General features: G+C 43.3%; 1 protein-coding gene across 4 annotated transcripts in view; it reads right to left on the bottom strand.

The window, feature by feature from the left end:
* The window catches only part of POLR3B (RNA polymerase III subunit B), a 122,784-nt gene that overhangs the window by 58,050 nt on the left and 50,435 nt on the right, over positions 1-14,299 (bottom strand). For all 4 annotated transcript variants that reach the window (XR_011380255.1, XM_002711427.5, XM_008257116.4 and 1 more), the window contains exons 13-17: positions 13,804-13,965; positions 10,084-10,284; positions 5,867-6,029; positions 3,917-4,070; positions 599-673 (exon numbers count right to left, since the gene is read on the bottom strand). Coding sequence is in view for 3 of the 4 variants with exons in the window: in XM_002711427.5 (XP_002711473.1) it covers positions 599-673; positions 3,917-4,070; positions 5,867-6,029; positions 10,084-10,284; positions 13,804-13,965 (755 nt within the window). In the remaining variant the exon portion in view is untranslated. The remainder of the gene's footprint in view (positions 1-598; positions 674-3,916; positions 4,071-5,866; positions 6,030-10,083; positions 10,285-13,803; positions 13,966-14,299) is intronic.

The raw sequence follows: 14,299 nt of genomic DNA, 5'->3' as shown, positions 1-14,299 counted from the left end.
TCCATGGGATGCGAGGCCCTCAGCATCCACATCTTCTCTCACTAGAAACATTAACAGTACACAGACTCACACTGGGCTCTGCAATCCTCAGGATCTGAACTGCTAAGTATTTTACCATGTCCAAGCAGGTGGGAAGGAATAAAGAGACTGAAAATGAAAAGATACTTCTCTTGAAAGCACAGATCCAATGGCCTTGTTACTGACTCATTATTGGTTGACTAAAGCGTACATATGTGTGTGAAGGAGATCTATGTACTTTTTTTTTTGACAGATAGAGTTAGACAGTGAGAGAGACAGAGAGAGAAAGGTCTTCCTTCCGTTGGTTCACCCCCAAATGGCCGCCACGGCCGAAGCTATGCCGATCTAAAGCCAGGAGCCAGATACTTCTTCCTGGTTTCCGATGCAGGTACAGGCACCCAAGCACTTGGGCCATCCTCCACTACCTTCCTGGGCCACGGGAGAGAGCTGGACTGAAAGAGGAGCAACCAGGACTTGAACCTGGCGCCCATAAGGGATGCCGGTGCCGCAAGTGGAGGATTACCCAAGTGAGCCATAGCACCGGTCCCAAGATCTATGTACTTTAATTGGGGCTGCTTACCTGTATCCCTGAGCCAGCTCTTCCATATGCTTATTCGTGACTGCTGGTTTCTGCTTCTTGACAATTATGTAGGGTCTAGAATGCAGAAAAGAAACAAATTAATAGGTGTTCCATGCAAGAATTACGTTGGCAAATTAGTTTACTATAGAGAAATGAGGGAAGAGGTAGATACAATTAAACTTATTACTAGACTGTTTGAGGCCATCAGGTATTTTTGCATGTGTCAGCATGTAAGGACCCACCCTTTCTTTCTTATATAAACATACACACATAAGCCTATATGCATGCAAATATGTGTGTACATACACAGGCACACACAAAATACTGCCTCCAAATATCTCAGAGAACATTTGGTTTTGAATGAAAAGTCAACACAAAAATAATAAAATCTTGTTTTGCTTCCCAGAGTTTCAGTTCCATGGTCTGAAAATATTAAATGGAGTATTCTAGAAATAAACAATTCATAAGCTTTACATTTTGTGCTGTTTTGAGTAGTGTGTCAGAATCTCACACCTTCCCCCTCTGCCCTGCCTGGGATGTGGAGCATCTCTTTGTCCAGCGTTATCTGAGTTATATATCCTACCTGCCCATTAATCATGCAGTAGCCATCCAGGTTACCATGTTGAAAAAGATAGTTTATCTAAGATTGGCATACACTGGGGGGCTTAGAATGTATCCCCACGGATAAGGGGGGACTACTATACTATCCATGGATTCTGCAGGCAAAGAAACATTGTCCCTCAGGACAATAATGACATTTTGTTATGAGGGCTGGAGGACTACCCATATTTGATTAGGATAAACACCACTGAGCTACACCCGCAGGTTACTTAAAGCTACATGTGTCCTGGAAAAGCAGCAATGTGACTGCGACTTTCTTACTTTGCGATTCTTAGCAATGCATGTGGTTTAAGGTAGTGAGCTCCTGAGCAGATTACCTGTAACTGTCAGTGGGGACTTGTTTCTGAGGGTTTTGCCACCACAAGGAAACACTGACACAAAGGAAGGCATGTGGCCATGAAACGTGAAGGGCGGTTGCTATTTGGATAAGCAGCTCTTACCGGGAGGAGCAAGTCACCAACAGACACTTGTGTGCTCTGCCCTGAAGCCCCAATAACCACGGCAGGACTAACAGCACTTCCCGACAGTTTGGAAGAAGAGCTGCACAATGACAAGAGGGGACCAAAGCTGCTGACAATTGAACTGGGTGAGCTTTTCATGGAAATCCACACTATTTGGAAATTCTGGCTGCTTCTTGGTTGGAAGCAGAGCAATCTGCTGTCTCAGTCAGGAGCGGCAGCGTGCCTCAGGTGTCGCATCAGCAATGATGACGGGAACAGGAGAAGGGGCACACGTAGCTACCTGGGTTCCTCTTCACTCTCTAAGTTCTACTGATTCCTACTGCCAGAATCACCTCTAAAAACCAATGTTTGCTTTTAGAGAATGCTACATCATATTGGATATAAGGAAAGAAAAATGATGTACTGTATTTCCTGCCCCTAACTGGACCACGTTAATAGCTATGAATAGTGATCAAGTGCCAATGTGTGCCTGGCACTCTACAGGCACCACAATCTTGTTATCAGTTTTCAGGACAATCCCAGGTAGAGATTATTATTGACATTTTACAGCCAAGGAAATCAAGGCTTGGAGACTTAAGTAACATACATGGACTCACACAAACCAATAAATAAGAACTTGGGATTCAAACATGGGTATATCATCAGTTAGCCATTCTTTGGCTGTAAAGAAGAGAAACCAATCCTGGTTACTTAAAACAAAAATGGAATTTACTGGAAGCATCAGGAATTTACTGGAAGGAACAGAATCCAAGAAAAAAGTATAATCCTCAGCCTCTGAAAGAAAAGGAACCAGAGCAGTCAGTCCCAAGAATCCAGAGTGAGGCTGGCACTGTGGCACAGCGGGTAAAGCCACCACCTGCAGTGCCAGCATCCCATATGGGCACTAGTTCAAGTCCCAGGTGCTCCACTTCCGATCCAGCTCTCTGCCATGGCCTTGGGAAAACAACAGAAGATGACTCAAGTCCTTGGGCTCCTGTACCCACTTGGGAGACCCAGAAGAAGCTCCTGGCTCCTGGCTTCAGAACAGTGCAGCTCTGGCCACTGCAGCCAATTGGGGAGTGAACCAGTAGATGGAAGACCTCTTTCTCTCTGCCTCTCCTTCTGTCCCTGTATAATTTACTTTCAAATAAACAAATCTTTAAAAAAATAAATAAATAAAAGCAAGGCGTCCTGGGCAGTCTCTTCCATGCATCAGCTGGTACGAAGCACCTCCTTCCCGTGATTCACTCCAGCTGGCATTCACGTTTTCATAAGAGAGTCTGGCAGATCTCGCTTGGGTCATATGCCTGATCCTGGGCTAAGGAGAATACACCGAAGACTGTGGAAGAAGGAGAGTCCCAAAAGGAAAAAGTAGCGGAATGGGAAGGAAAAAGGACTCTGGACAGACCCAAACAACCACAGTCCACCTGCCTAGCTCATACTCTTCCAGCCACTTCTAGCTCTCTGCCTACACAGGATGATTAGAGTAAAACAAGAAAAGGCTTGTGAAACACAGCAATGACCTCAGGTGATAGCCCACATGTCCCCAAAAGGCCAGACACTCCATTACCTTCATCTCTAGACCTCTGGCTCCTAGACAGGACTTGTGCATAACAAGCCTTTAATAAAAGTTTGTTGAATGAATAAAAGCAACCCACTCTTCTGTGCCTAATGCTGTTTTTATTCCTTCATGTCTCTACCTTTTTATTCCTGCTTTTCTGCTCTCTTTATATTCAAGTGGCACAACTCTACTACTGTTTTAAAGCTAAGCTTGCAGCAACAGTATATAGTGAGTAAAAATCATGACTACTGGAGTCAAATTAATTCTAGGGACTTTGGAGTAAAAAACAGACGCTTACTCTTTAGCTTTGAGTAAGTTACTTAGCCTCACTGAACTCATATCCTCATTTATAAAATAAAAATAATAATCTGATCTGAGGGTTACATGAAGCAAAAGCATTATACTTATAGTACATGCATTATGTTCAAACAATGGCCAGTATCAATTATTAGCACAATTCTCTGTTCTTCTTTCTGCCTCTCTCAGCAGACTGAGTTCTCTGAGGGCAGAGACTGGCTCCCATGCATCTCAGAACCACCCATTAATTGCGGCTCCCATTAATCTCTGGAGCGTTGGCTAAGCAAATTAATCTTATTAGTGAAAAAAAGTTAAAGCAGCTTCAAAAATAAAAACAAGTCTACTTCTTTCAAAAGTGAATATAAACTGATTCTTAAAAACCGCTTTTGCAATAATTACCTGCACAGCCTTCCTCCATCAGAGGAAATATACACACACCGATCTGTAAGATTTGTCGAAATGGAAACAAATTCATTGATGTATCCTGCTCTCCGCATCAGTCGAAATGTATTCACAAGCTTTTTATGGTCTCGAATGACTCCCAGGATGTTTCCTATGGGAAAAAGAAGAAGAGGTAAGGCAGAAATAAAACATAAACCCAATCTGATTTAAAATATCTACTAAATAAAAACAATAAGCAACAAAAGAATGGTCGTTTGAAAACACTGTTATTAACTCCTGCAGCCAGTGCACAAGCCATAGGAGAAAACACAGGGAGGAGGGTGGTCTGAGGGACATAGAGTCCAGGGCAGGTCCTGCCTCAATGTTGGCTGAGTAGTACTGGAAAGTTCGCTTCATGGTTCTCCTCTCCTCAGCACAGTGCTGGCATCATGAACTTGGGATCCAGGCACCTGGGTTTGAACATTGGCTCTATCTCGTCAACAGGAGTGGCTACAAAGGTTAAATGAGTTGAACAATGTAAAATACATTTGCCTAGCACCTGGTTAGTGCTGTTACTTAACTGCTCTTGTGATCATTGGTTAGGGTGAGGATCCCAAAAGGTACCAGGAGAAGATGCAAAATAAGAGCTCACTTAGCCTCAACTGGTGGCATACGCTAAAAATGGCAGTCAGGGAGCAGCTCTGCCCAAGTTCTGACCCCTTCCTCACCAGCCCATAAGGGCCCAGGGCTAATGCCTCCCAGAGGGAGATATCTGTCAGTAAGCAGCACACAGACTACCAAAGTAAAAGCAGAAAGGGTGAGGTGCACCTACTGCCCAGCTCTGGGGGATGCTGAAGGAGGTGAGAAGAAGTAGGTGAAAGGAGCATCTGAGGCCGGCGCCGTAGCTCACTAAGCTAATCCTCCACCTGTGGCGCTGGTACCCCAGGTTCTAGTCCTGGTTGGGCGCCGGTTCTGTCCTGATTGCTCCTCTTCCAGTCCAGCTCTCTGCTGTGGCCCGGGAGTACAGTGGAGCATGGCCCAGGTCCTTGGGCCCTGCACCCCCATGGGAGACCAGGAAGAAGCACCTGGCTCCTGGCTTCGGAGCAGAGCAGTGCGCTGGCTGCAGCGGCCACTTGGGGGGTGAACCAATGGAAAAGGAAGACCTTTCTCTGTCTCTCTCTCTCTCACTGTCTAACTCTGCCGGTCCAAAAAAAAAAAAAAAAAAAAAAGGAGCATCCAAATTCTCGCCACAGGCTGTTGACGTACCCATTATCAAATGGCTGAATGGAAGTCAACTGACTCTAAAGGCTGATCTGATTGTTTCTTCAGAATGATGTAGATATTAAATATGCACTTAGAGATACTATATTGAGCCTTATTCCACCGTGGATACACTAGCACTTAAAAAAGATTGAAAAAGAAACCAATTTCTGCAAATTACCTTTCAGCTATGGCAGCTGTGTCTTCTCCAAAACTTGGATAACTCAGGCAATAGAATAATTCTGTTATCTTTTTCTACCTTAAAATTAATGTCAACCTGGCCCAGAATTAAAGTATATTTATTCTTTAAATGCACAGATAGGGGCTGGCGTGGTGCAGCAGGTTAAGCCACTGCCTGTAACACTAGCATCCCACGAAACACTGGTTCAAGTCCCGGCTGCTTTGCTTCCAATCCAGCTCCAAGCTGATGTGCCTGGGAGGACAGGGGAATAATTGGGACCCTGTCACCCATGCGGGAAAACTGGATGGAGTTCCAGGCTGCTGGCTTTGGCCTGACCCAGCCTGGCCATTAGAGTGATTTGGGGAGAGAATCAGCGGATGGAGGATCTCTTTCTTTCTGTCTCTCTCTGTCCCTCTTCCCTCTGCCTTATAAATAAAATAAATCTTAAAAAAATGCAAAGATAATAATGGATTCCCTCCCTGTCCCAACAGGTTGTCCGGATCAACATGTCTCTCTAATGTACCCACCATTCAGGAAGACGAGGAACACACTTGGGTACGAGAGCTCTTCCCCACACAATAAGTTGACATCTTCTACTCCCAAGTTGCTGGCTAATTTAACAATAGGTCCATCTTCCATGTCAGTTGTGATATGTGTCATAAGGGCCAAATTTTTAACCAAACCACATGCCTAAGAAACAAGATAGCCATCTTTAAGGATAAATATTAGTAATACAAGGTCCAGTTTGTGTCTGAAAACAGCTCACCTCTTTGTTAGCAGCTATACATACATAGATATATAAAAACTAGTACAATATATACTATTTTACAATAGTTTACAGTACAGTATATACTCTCCATATATACACTTATATATATATAAACAGTACAATCTTCTGTGAGACACTCTGGTGATTCAAACAAAAGCCTTTCAAAGGTACATATCCTTTCACCCAGGCAAGGAAACAAAATAGATTTAGCTGCAGAATTGCTCAGCACAGTACTATTTGTAATTATAATCATGATGACATCATAAATGTCCAAGACAATATTACATAAAAACAGTAAAGGAAAACACTGAAAAACACAGCTCTATAAAAATATTAAAATGCGGCCGGCGCCGCGGCTCACTAGGCTAATCCTCCGCCTAGCGGCGCCGGCACACCGGGTTCTAGTCCCGGTTGGGGCGCCGGATTCTGTCCCGGTTGCCCCTCTTCCAGGCCAGCTCTCTGCTGTGGCCAGGGAGTGCAGTGGAGGATGGCCCAGGTGCTTGGGCCCTGCACCCCATGGGAGACCAGGAAAAGCACCTGGATCCTGGCTCCTGCCATCGGATCAGCGCGGCGGCCACTGGAGGGTGAACCAACGGCCAAGGAAGACCTTTCTCTCTGTCTCTCTCTCTCACTGTCCACTCTGCCTGTCAAAAAAATAAAAAAAAATAAAAATAAAAAAAATATTAAAATGTCCAGCCTAAAATGACAGACATTTAACAAAATATCTGGCCAGCACTAAAGTTTCTTGGTCATGAAAGGCAAGGAAAGACTAAGGGACTGTTTCATTATAAAAGAAACTAAGGAGATGTGATGACTAAAAGCCATGTGGCAGAAAGAAGACACAAGTGGGACAACTGGTGAGATCTATATAAGGCCTACAGATTATAGTCTTTATCAATGTTCACTACATGAGGTTGAAAACTGTGATGGCTATGGAAGAAGTTCATACTGTGGGGAATCTAAGTGAAGGATTATGGAAAATCATTTTATATACTTGTTTAGAAATTATTTTATCTTATGTTTGAGAAACAGAGCGATTGAGCACTGTCATCTGCTGGTCCACTCCACAAATGCCTGCAATGGCTAAGGCTGGCCCAGGGCTGAAGCTGGGAGCTAGGAACTTAACCCAAGTCTCTTACATGGCAGGTGGCAGGATGCTGGAATCAGGAGTAAGAGGCAGGAAATGAACTCAGGCTTTCCAAAATGGGAACATGGCTATCTTAACAGCTCATCTAAATGCTTGCTGCCATAGAAAAATCTTTCTATTTTTTTTAATTCGACAAGCAAAGAGACAGAAGGAGAGTGACAGGCCAACAGAGAGCTCTCATCTACTGGTTCACTCCCTAGATGCCTCTAATGGGGACCAAATGGAGTCTGGGGCCAAAGCCAGGAACAGCAGGAACACAATCCCTTGAGCCATCACCACTGCTTCCCAGGGGTTCCATTGGTAGGAAGTAAAACGGGAAGCACTGCCAGGAATCAAACCCAAGTGCTCCAATATGAGATACGGGCATCTTGACTGCTGGGCCAAAAGCTCCCCCAAAATAGTCAGGGCTGGGCTAGGCTGAAGACAGGAGCTTAGAACTCAGTTCAGGTCTCCCACACAGGTGGTGCCTCCTTGGGTGCTTGGATCTCAAATAGGAGGTGTCCCAAGCAGCATCCTACACTACATCCTGCACCAGATACTCGCCCTGTACTATTGTTGAAATCCTTCTTGTATGTCTGAAATTATTTCAAAATGAAAAGGAAACAAATAGTTTTAAACGTCTATATAACCAGAAAAAAATCTCCAACAAAAATATTAACAAAGATGGAACATAACAAACAGAAAAAGAGACACACATGACATGTGAAGAATTTACTTTCAATTTTTAAAGACTACCTGCTGTAGTAATGAGCAAAGCAGCTACTTTGTTGACATTAGCTGGAGCAATCTCTGGGAAATTTAGTGTTTCTAACTTCAAGACGTATAAATTATGCAAATTTGACAAGTTGCATAATTTAAGTGTGAATTTCCATATGGTTTAAGACAAATTAGGAGAGTAATAATATCTAAAAATCACAACTCTACACGGATTCCTATTTTTCACCCTTCTAAGTCATAACAAGTTCCTGTACTTTGGCACCTATGACTTTTATTTGTCTCAGCATATATGAAGGGGTCTTCAAAAGGTTCATGGAAAATATGAATTATCTTTTAGCTCCATTTTTCGTGAACTGTTTGAAAGCCCTTCATATTCATGGGCCTCAACTTTGGATGAGACTCTTTCTGAACCTGAGAAACAATGGTGATCCTTCCTTTCTCCAGAAGTTCACAAGTTAGAGGGAACAGACCCAAGTGAAACAAACAGTAGTAACACAAAGGAGAAAAGGCCACAACATGGGGAAGAGTGAGTGCTACAGAGGCAGACCCACTCAAACCCCTTGGTTTCATGTTTAGGTAACTGCTGTGCTTCTGAGATAAGTGAGTCAGAATTCACTTTAGGACCTGGACTGCACACTCCTAGTTGGCTGGAACCAAGTGGTTGTTGTGGACTTTTTCTGTTTCTAAAAAGTGAATTAACAATTTTTATTTCATTCTCTCAACAAAAGGTTTTTTGTCCTATCTCAATTTTTTTTCTTATTTAAATCACGATGGCCTATAACAGTCGTACAAACAAAGAAAGAAATAAGTCAATAAATATATACACGTATATATATTTTTAAATTACACGTTAAGAAAATAAGAAGCAGGCAGAGCATTTGGCCCAGTGGTTAAGATGCCGCACGCCGCATCAGTGTGCCTGTATTTGAGTCTCGGCTCTGGCTTCCTAGCAATGCAGACCACGAGGCAGTAGTGATAGTTCAAGTAATTGGGTTCCTGCCACACATGCACATGTGCGAGATCTGGATCAAGAGTGCCTGGTCTGAGCCCCAGCTACTCTGATTCTGATCTACCTTCCTGCTAATGTGTACCCTAGGAGATAGCAGGTGATGGCTCAAGTACTTGGGTCCCTGCCACCCACACTGGAGACCTGGAATAAATTCCAGGATCCTGGCTTAAGCCTGACCTAGTCCTGGCTGTTACAGGCATTTGGGGAGTGAACCAGCAAATGAAGATCTCTCTCCATCTGACTCTCTGCCTTTAAAATAAAATGAAAATATATAAATGATTTTTTACAAGCACACAAATGTGGTTATACTGTTTATGGTATCATCAGGTGACAGGAACAATGGATAAATTACCCCGGGGTACAACTTAACAAAAAAGAAAGAAAAGAAATGAAGGAGCTGGATCAAGAAAGGACTCTAAGCATCAAAGCGGAGGAGTCTCTCAGTTCTCCTTCACATTCTCACCCCTCTTCTTCTTCTTTTTTTTGACAGCAAGAGTTAGACAGTGAGAGAGAGAGACAGAGAGAAAGGTCTTCCCTCCTTTGGTTCACCCCACAAATGGCTGCTACCGCCGGCGCACTGTGCCAATCCGAAGCCAGGAGCCAGGTCCTTCCTCCTGGTCTCCCACACGGGTGCAGGGCCCAAGCACTTGGGCCATCCTCCACTGCTTTCCCGGGCCACAGAAGAGAGCTGGACTGGAAGAGGAGCAACTGGGACTAGAACCCGGCACCCCAACCGGGACTAGAACCCAGGGTGCCGGTGCCACAGGCGGAAGATTAGCCTAGTGAGCCACGGTGCTGGCCTCACCCCTCTTCTTTACATAGGTTGATGCTTGTGATAAAATGCACGAGAAAATTCAGATCACGTTTCCATTTAGTTAAAGCAGTACATCCAATGCATCTGTTAAGTACTGGTATTGCAATGAAACTGATATGGTCTTTACAAGATGCACCAGTAGTTCTTTGCCAGGGAAGTGGCAAATTAAAAAAATATATATCATATGCGCACACACACGGCCTGGGGGATGGGAGCAGGAGGAGACCTCCCCCCACCCTCAACAGGTGTTCCCTCTGCCACAACACGGTGATTCCTCAGGTACCTTACCTCTCCTTCAGGGGTGTCTGAAGGACAGAGCATCCCCCACTGAGATGGCTGGAGAGAGCGAGGACCACTCACTTTTCTTGTTTTTTCAAACTGGGATGAGATTCTCGTCATCATACCAAGAGCAGATATATATGACAAGCGTGACAGCACCTGGGTCACACCCTGGCGGTCCATCTTAAATCTCTTTAGAGACCAATTTCCCTGCAGAGAGAAGGGAGACGTAAGACTACTTTTACATGGTGCCCAACACTGCAGTCACTCAGAGTTAACAATAGGAGCTACTTGCCTATGAAATTATAGCCAGGATTATCCAGAAATAAAAAATATTACAATTAAAATTAAATTTTAGTCAGGTCATGCCTGGGATTTTCTCAGGATATGATAAAAAGACCCATGTCCAGGGATCCTCTGAGAATGCTTCCCTCCACCAACCTCACCCCATCAGAGCTCGTGCCGTGTGAGGAACTAACTGCATACCGCACAAGCCAGCTCAACCAGAGCTTCCCACTGGAAGCAATAAGCTGACTGATACAACACCAGCGATTCCTATGCACATTTAAGGGACAACTAATTTGAAGCTCCAAGAGATAATTTCATACTGGAATGTATTATTCTTTGATGTCTTCCAAACCTGGCCCTAATTAGAGGAAAATATTGTAACAGAAATGACTCTGATAGCAGACAATGAATAAACTGTAGGCTTTTTCATCTAGGCTTGAGGAATCTAAAATTGCACATGTGTTCATATGAAGAGATATTCTCTGTGGTTATCACGTCAATGCTAAAATAGAATCGTATAGAGTACATTGAATACTTAATTCACTTTCTCTCTCATGCATTAAATATTTTATATATCATATATATTATTTTATAGTTGTATTAATTTATACATTAGGTAATACTCTCCAGGGTAATTTAAATTCATAGTAACATAAATTGACTGTAGAAAATAGTATGTATCAAAAAAGCTAAGTAGAAAACATCAGTAAAATGGTTGGCTTAATACCTTCCTGATTCTAAAGAGAAATTCTCCATCTGCTATGGCTCTTCACTCTCCTTCATGAACCTGATGAAAGCTAAGAATGTTCTCCTGAAAATGCACCAAGAACCAGGAATACCAAATTTTATGTTCAGCTTCATGAGTGCACTCACACACGGCAGATTAAATACCCTCCTAGTGCAAAAACCTCCTAGGGTTTCAGGAGATTAGGTGATCTGTTTGCATGAAATTACATGACTTTAGGGCAACTCCTTTACAAGTCAAAGTGCGATCATTACCTAAATGAATATCTACCCCTTTATAGGCCTGAGTTTTTGATAAAATAGAAAAGAGGTAAATTCTAGGAAGAAACTCTGCTATAAAGCAAAGAAACAGAGCAAACACATATATCCTATGAGTTGACTTCCCGTACTGCTTACTCAGTTAACTCCTTTCATCCTTGGAATGAGAATGAATCCAGTGGACTGACTTACACTCACACAGTAAAAGTAAATAAGGTAAACAAACATTCAGTGCACAGCTAAAATAAGGCAGCAGCTGTTGCAAACAGGAAGTGGATGGGGAGTGAAGCCAAGATGTTCAGCAAGAGAGTCTGTCCTCATATTCTGCAGGAGTATTACAAAAGGGAGGGGGTGGAACAGAGGGCTGAAAACTGCTCCAGGGAGAGAATATACTTGGTGAAAACACCATACCAATGGCTCATTGTAACGAGTTGCCCACGGATTGGGACGACAATGCCTAGCCCTGTCAGGAACATAAAGCAGTGTCATTTCATCCAGGGGCAAAAGGATGACTCAAAATAGCTGTTAGGACCTGAAAATCACAGGTCAGGAAGCAAGGAAAGCAAATCTAACAGGACTGTGCCCAAGTACTCTTGGGAGGCTTCTTCTCAAATATTCAGGAACCTATCTTTGGACAAGTTTGGGCCATAAGAACTTAATGTTCTCAACAGGCCCCTTGGCCTGGTTCACTTCAAGTGTGGATGCAGCTGTCACTCCATGGCTGCTCACGTGGACCCAGTGCACAATTCCAAAGTCAAGGACGGAAGCGAGGCTCCACTAACTCTTTGACTGTTAGACTATACTATCCTTTTGTTAAACAAAATCCCATCCATAACACTAATTTTATGTCTGGCACACAAAACAGACAGCAGACTTCATCAGATAGACCTACAGTTGTCATGCTTTTAAGAAAGGGAGCAAAAACCTCTCTGATAACCTTTTTTGAATAGCCTGAGGCCCTGAATACACAGCAGCTGCTGAGGACTGAATTCGTGGCTCGCTGCAAAATAGCCGACAGGCCTCCGAAGAGTAGAAGGCTACTATGAGAGGAAACATGCTTTACTGTTTTTGGCAAAAGTCACCAATGAATAAATTTGCCTGAAATATGTCAATTTTATTACAGGAAAAAAATGGGGGGAAGTTAACATTAACAGAATGACTATAGTTTTTTTTTTTTTTTTTTTTTTTGATAGGCAGTTAGACAGTGAGAGAGAGACGGAGAGAAAGGTTTTCCTTTTCTGTTGGTTCACCTCCCAAATGCCGCTACGGCCGGCGCACTGCGCCGATCTGAAGCCAGGAGCCAGGTGCTTCCTCCTGGTCTCCCACGCAGGTGCAGGGCCCAAGCACTTGGGCCATCCTCCACTGCCCTCCCGGGCCGCAGCAGAGAGCTGGACTTTAGGAGGAGCAACCGGGACAGAATCCAGCACCCCATCCGGGACTAGAACCTGGGGTACCGGCACCGCAGGCAGAGGATTAGCCAAGTGAGCCGTGGTGCCAGCCAACAGAATGACTATGAAACTATGGCCAACGCTGCGGCTCACTTGGCTAATCCATCAGCACCCCGGATTCTAGTACCAATTGGGGCGCCAGATTCTGTCCCAGTTGCTCCTCTTCCAGTCCAGCTCTCTTCTGTGGCCCAGGAAGGCGGTGGAGGATGGTCCAAGTGCTTGGGCCCTGCACCCACGTGGGAGAGCAGGAAAAAGCATCTGGCTCCTGGCTTCGGATCGGCGCAGTGCACCAGTGGTAGCAGCCATTTGGGGGGTGAACCAACGGAGGGAAGACCTTTCTTTCTGTCTTTCTCTCTCACTGTCTATCTCTGCCTGTCAAAACAAAACAAAACAAACAAACAAAAAACCAATGAAACTAAAAGACTTTTTTCCTCTATGTAACAGGATCTGTTTTCTTACTGCCTCATGTAACAATAACTCTCATTTGGCAGAGAAGTTATAAAGCAGTCCTCCTTTCTCAATGGGGAATGCTTTTCAACAACCCTATGGATACTTCAAGCCAGAGATAGTACCTGAACCCTAAGCATGCTGTTTTCTCCTCCTATGCGTGTATGATTAAGTTTAGTTTATCAAGACAATTAGAGGTTAATAACAGTAATGAGTAATAAAATGAGGCAGCTGTATCAATATATTAAAACAAAGTGATTTAAAACTTATGAATTATTTCTGGAACTTTCAGTTGATTATTTTTAGACCATCGCTGACTATGGGTAAATAAAACTGCAGAAAATGAAACCAGGGATGGGGGAGGGGGGAAAAGTATAATGATACAATTCTCACTAGTAACATTTAGGCTTTAGAGTACCTTTCAAAACAGAAAACGTGTGATTTGTGAACATTCCTTTAAATAGGTGTGTGTGTATAGCTCCTGGATTCTCAAGATACTCTGTTTCTGTTCTACTACAGAGATTTTCACAGAATCGTGACTCACGGTGGAAATGGCATTCACCATGCCATTGGTGATCTGGTCTTGGCGCATGTGCTTCACAACATCAAACTGTGCTGCTCGCTGCTTAGGAATCACCTGGTCTGCAATCTTCTTCATTTCAGAATTAAACTTTTTGAACAAATCTTCAAAGAGAAGAGATAAAAGCTGGAAAAAGAAAAAGATTACATGGTGATCTTTCAAAATGCATTACTAAGCTATTTAATAAAACCATAGGTCATGATTTGGGCACTGTTAAAAAAAAACACAAAAAAATGTATAAAACTAACAATCTATATATATTTAAAATTCAATCTGACAGATATGTACATAATTTTCTATGTGCTTAACACCACACTAGGTATTAGGAACAACAGTAAAGACGATGACATATGCTGGCATTCGAAGACATTTAATTACACCAGTTACTCTCAGACTTTTGGATTTCACTGATGAGAGACCTAATAAAGACATCAAAACCCAAAAAAGGTAGAAGGAAGAA

The sequence above is a fragment of the Oryctolagus cuniculus genome, chromosome 11 (assembly GCF_964237555.1).
Source record: "Oryctolagus cuniculus chromosome 11, mOryCun1.1, whole genome shotgun sequence".
Taxonomy (NCBI): domain Eukaryota; kingdom Metazoa; phylum Chordata; class Mammalia; order Lagomorpha; family Leporidae; genus Oryctolagus; species Oryctolagus cuniculus.
This window is presented reverse-complemented; position numbering and strand designations above follow the sequence as displayed.